The sequence below is a fragment of the Chiloscyllium plagiosum genome, chromosome 3, assembly GCF_004010195.1.
Source record: "Chiloscyllium plagiosum isolate BGI_BamShark_2017 chromosome 3, ASM401019v2, whole genome shotgun sequence".
In the NCBI taxonomy this organism is placed as follows: Eukaryota; Metazoa; Chordata; class Chondrichthyes; order Orectolobiformes; family Hemiscylliidae; genus Chiloscyllium; species Chiloscyllium plagiosum.
Genome location: NC_057712.1, coordinates 137,518,679 through 137,524,224, shown reverse-complemented (window position 1 = coordinate 137,524,224; position 5,546 = coordinate 137,518,679). Strand labels below are relative to the sequence as shown.

Genomic DNA, 5,546 nt, shown 5'->3' with positions numbered 1-5,546 from the left:
ATGAGCCTAAGGTCTTTGAGTTCTTTCGTCAGCGCTGCAATATGCTCGAGGAGAAAGTGAGGTCTGCAGATGCTGGAGATCAGAGTTGGAAATGTGTTGCTGGAAAAGCGCAGGTCAGGCAGCATCCAGGGAACAGGAGAATCGACGTTTCGGGCATAAGCCCTTCTTCAGGAATATGCTCGGTCAATTGCTGAATGTGCACACACTTTCCATACATGTACGAGCCAGACACACCAGAGTCGTTGACCTCCCACATCAAGCACGTAGCACACTGAACCAGCTGGGCAGTCATGTCTTCACCCTCTTCAACTGTGGTGTAATCACTTCACTCAACCTCCTTGTCAAAGAGTCCTGAGATGAAGCCTCACTCCTCGATCTAAACTTCCTTAGACCCTCTTTTTGTGGCACGTCTGTGGACTCTTAATTAAGGTTAGAGGAGGAGGGAGGAAGGGAGACCCTACTTTGTAGGACCTGGGGTTTAGAACACACCCACTCTTATAGTAATCACTTACCTTCCCGACCAGCTTTGCGCTCCGTCTGAACTTCCGCCCAGCTCCCGCTGCTCTCTGTTGCGAAAAATTCATCACATATACAGTTTCCCTCTATCCAGCCTGCCTGCTACTTCCCAAAATTGAACTCAAATAAATTATCCACATGATTTTCCTTTCACAAAACCAAACTGACTCTGCCTGACTCCATTATGACTTTCAAAGTGCCCTGCTATAGTCTGCTTATAATTTGATGAGAGGGGAGTTTGGTGACAAGGGGAGACACAAATGCTCTTTATCCTTTTCTTTCTCCATCTTCAGTCTCAAGGAAACCGGGAGTTCAAAAGCTGAAGAGTGCGAGGATGAGTTTTGAAAATATCCAAGAGTACCATTGGGAATAAAATAAGTTTATAACGTGTGAGACCAGGAGCTAACACAGGAAGAGTGACAACCTTGGTAACTGAGGCTAGGTCAGCATTTCCACTGTCCAGTCTTGAAACTAAAAATTGCTTTTTTGTTGACAATAAAACTGTTTGAAGTACAGTAGCGCCTTGACATATGAACGACCCCGTTCACAAACAAATCGGTTTACGAACAGGATTGTACGTAAAATTTTGCTTCAATGTACGTACGAAATTCAAGGTGCGAACGAAGGTACGAACGCAAAAAGCCCGTGTGTGACCATGTGGTTTCATTGTTTTGCTTTGCTACGCGCTTGTTGAACGCAAAAGCTCTCGGGCCCTGCGTGACCTCATTCAGTTCGCCTTTGGCGCGTGCGCTGTGAACAGCAAGCATTCTTACGCTATCCAGGACCAGGGATCAAACAATGGGAAAAATTGATTCAGTTCGCGAACCGGGTCCCAGAACAGATTAAGTTCGTAAGTTGAGGCGCTACTGTACAAGGAATATGGGGAATTCAGTGCTAAGTATGTACTGATTTTTCTAATCAAATGGTTAGGGAAGAGACGGTTATGGACCATGTGCAGGCAGATGGCATCATGTTGGCACAGTCACGGTGGGCCAAAGGGCCAGTTCCTGCACTATACTGTTCTGTGATCTAGTGACTCTGGTTTCCAGCATCTGCAGTCATTGTTTTTACCTGTTCTGTGATCTATGTTTAACTAGAGGAAGTAAACAGAGAGAGAATACTTTAAGTCACAAGATAAGTCATGGCAAGACAGCTCTGTGCAATAGAATGCTCTTCCAATACAACCTGGGAATAAAGAGACACCTCCAGTCTCCAGGTGACCATAAGCGCAGGATGGGACTCTAGCGGCACCTACTGGAAATCTGTGTTTCATATCTGAAGTACCTGCAAGTGAGGTGGTCACACTGCAGAGACGTGTATACAGGAAAAAAGGAATGAGTGACCACCAGGCAGATAGTGCAGGAGTCCCCTGGGACATCTTCACTAAGATATTTCTGTGGCAACACCAGAAATGGTATACTGCCCCCACCCCACCTCCCGGTGCCAGGATAAAGGATGTCACTGAACACCTGTAAGATATTCTGAACAACATCAGTGAATCGAGGGATGGAGTCTGATGAGCAGAATGTAGGAACTAGGAAATAAATTAAAAAGCAGACTCCAAAGATAGAAACCTCAGGATCACACTCAATGCCAGTCCTGAAAAAAAGTTAACTCCTGTGCTCTCTGTGAAAACTCTGAATTCATCCAGGCCAGAATCTGCTGAGTTTCCTCAGCAATTTCTGTTTTGTTCGTTTTACTCTCAAATAGATGGGCTAACAAGATCAGGAAAAAGCAAATAGACAACTAAAAGTGAGACTGAAGAGATGGCATCATTGAGAGGAATATGGATTCTCGAGGCACTGGGACCAATTCTGGGAAGATGGAACCTGCACAAGCTAAATGGGTTGCATCACTAAAGGACCTGGACCAACAGCCTCAAAGGGCCATTCACCGGGTCTGTAACGGGGGGTTAAACTGGAGTTGCAGAGGGAAGGGAATGTGAGCCAAGAGGCAAGCCAGGAGAGTAACAGATTTGGAAATGAAAACACATAAGACAAAGGAAACAAGGACTAGCAGCAATGTATTACACAAGGTCATCACAGATTTATGAAATAAAAGTTGCATTTGACAAACCTACTGGACTTTCTGAGGACTTAACAAATAGAATATATGAGGGAAAACCACTGGATGCGATGTATTTGGACTTTCAGAAATTCTCTGATCAAGTTGCACTGATACGCCTTGCTAGGGTAGCACACTGGAATTCAAGTCCTACTATTCCCAGAGTAATTGCACAAATTAAAGATTTTAACAAAATATACAAAACTACCAAATTTACCTCTCAATTTAGACCCTGGTGAACAAAGAAGGTTTCCGCACTTAACAATAATTACTATTTACAGTATTACAAATAAATAGGTTTCGTCTACAGGTAAATAATTATGAACTGTCAAAATATAACTCTACTAGATAAAGCTTTGACCCCCTTATAAAACTTCACACACAAGCATACACACACATACACACAAAAATGGTGACATGGTTTGAGGGCAAACTGCAGAGGCAGTTCAACAGTCCCTGTCCACAGGGGTGGCTGAGCTGATCCTCCTGGCACTCAAGGATTTAATATTCATTGATCCATCTCTTCTCTTGGTCTACTCACTTGCTTCCAGGAAGCAGACAACAACTGGTTCACAACTTGTTTCAATCATTAATGGGATGTGGCCATCGCTGACTGGCAGCGTTTATTGCCCATCCCTAGTTGCCCTTGAGTTGTGTTCCTGAACTGCTGCTTATGCTGTAGGTAGACCCACAATGCCATCAGGGAGAGTGTTTTGGGATCTTGACCCATTGACACTGAAGGGACAGCAATATATTTCCAAGTCAGGATGATGAGTGTTCAAGGGGAGCTTGCAGGGTTGGTGTTCCCAGGGGTCTGTTGTTCCCGTCCTTCTAGATGATGGTGGTTGTGGGCATGGAAGATACTATAGCACAAATGTGACCTGGCACTCGTTAGCCCAGGTTTAACTGCATACAACCATAATTTGCTAGAGTATCTGAGGAGTCACAAATGACACTGAAGATTGAGCAGCTATGAGTGAACATTCCCACTTCTGATCTTACAATGGAAGGTCGGTCATTTAGGGACCTGTGAAAGATGACTTGGCATAGGATACTGTGCTGAGGACCTTCTACAGTGATGGATTGAGGTGACTGAACTCCAACAATCACAACCACGTTTTGTGCTACATATAACTACCAAACAATGGAGAGATTTGCCTAATTCCCATTAACTCCAGCTCAACTGGGGTTCCATAATGGGCACTACATCCAGAAACATTCACTCTTTCCACTACTGGCAGAGTAGCAGCATTTACATTTTGCCATTTATTCTGATGGTGAGTAAATCTTTGCATTTGTCTCTCCCAAAGGGATGCAAACACTTGTTCATTGACTGTATTTAAGACAAAGATGGAAAAATGTCTGTTCTCAGAGAATCCAGGATACAATGAATGGGTGATGGTGAGGAGGAATATCAACAAGCAAGTATTAAATGGAAGTATGAAGGTTTCAAGGACAGAATTATATACTCCAGCTCTGATTATGTGAGACAGTGGGTGAATTATTAATAACTAATACTGGAAATTTACCTGAAATACTGACAACGAGCAGCCAGAATCACTCGATGGGCTGTAAATTGTTTCTTCTCCACGAGGAATGTGACATCGCTATACTCCTCACGGTGTATCAATGCTCCAACATGTTCAGACAGAATGTGAACATGATTAATTTCACCTATTGAAGTGTATGGCCGCAACTGGTGCCTGTTGCTCATGGTGGCAAGAAGTCTCAACCTAAAATCAGAAAATAATTCAGAGAGATTGATATAGTGCACTGGACAGTGTCTGTCTACCTCTTGTTGCCTATCCCTCATTATTAGTCCTTCTCTTTCTGTCTCTGTCTCACACTCTTGCTGACCCTCACTGCCTGCCTGTCTGTCTGTTTCCTTGTTTCTCTGTCACTGTCCAATAACATCTACATACCAACAAATAAGAAAAATTCTAAGGCCCGAACCGAGTCATCCTTGATTAATGAAAAAGGTCAGAGCCAATGCCAAACTCAAATAATGATATAGGAGAAAATGAGGACTGCAGATGCTGGAGATCAGAGCTGAAAATGTGTTGCTGGAAAAGGGCAGCAGGTCAGGCAGCATCCAAGGAGCAGGAGAATCGACGTTTCGGGCATGAGCACTTCTTCAGGAATCTTTCATATATGAAAGTTAGCCAAAAGTATTAAAACATAGAAAAAGCTTCTTCAGATTTGTTTTTAGTCAACAAAATAAATGTTTTCCTTTCGAAAATGAATCTGGGGATTGGGTAATGGGAGGATAAAAATATGGCAGACAAATTGAACAGCCACTTTTCGTCAGTCTTCACTGCAGAGAATTCCAGGAGCATCCTGGAAATAGCTGTGAACCAGGAACTGAAAAGGGGGGAGCAGCTAAAAAAAATTACAACTGCCAGGAATGTGTAAATTGGTGAAACTGCAAGTTCACAAATCCCTGGGCCCATAAGACCACAAAGTATTGGAGTAGAATTAGGCCATTCGGGTCGAGTCTGCTCCGTCATTTCATCATAAGGTTAAAGGTTCTAAGAGATAGGATTTATAATCCTCTAGAAAGGAATAAATTGATGAGGAATAATCAACATGGTTTTGTGAAGGGTAGGCCATGCCTCACAAACCTTACTGAGTTCTTTGAGAAGGTGACCAAGCATGTGGATGAGGTTAAAGCGGTTAATGTGGTGTAAATGGATTTCAGTAAGGCATTTGATAAGGTTCCCCACGGTAGGCAACTGCACAAAATACAGAGACATGGGATTGAGGCTGATTTAGCGGTTTGGATCAGAAATTGGCTAGCTGCAAGAAGACAGAGGGTGGTGGATGATGGGAAATTTTCATCTTGGAGTTCAGTTACTAGTTTACTATAGGCCCCCCAATAGCAGCAGAGATGTGGAGAAACAGATTGGAAAACAGATTTTGGAAAGGTGCAGAAGCACAGGGTGGTAGTCATGGGTGATTTCAACTTC

The 5,546-nt window shown here is 43.3% G+C and overlaps 1 protein-coding gene across 1 annotated transcript in view; it reads right to left on the bottom strand.

Annotated features, from left to right (window-relative positions):
• Positions 1-4,309, bottom strand: part of LOC122540250 (BTB/POZ domain-containing protein 9-like) — a 151,541-nt gene extending 147,232 nt beyond the window's left edge. The window contains exon 1 of the mRNA XM_043675684.1: positions 4,110-4,309. Within this exon, the coding sequence (XP_043531619.1) occupies positions 4,110-4,294 (185 nt within the window). The 5' untranslated portion in view covers positions 4,295-4,309. The remainder of the gene's footprint in view (positions 1-4,109) is intronic.
• Positions 4,310-5,546: the final 1,237 nt, after the last annotated feature.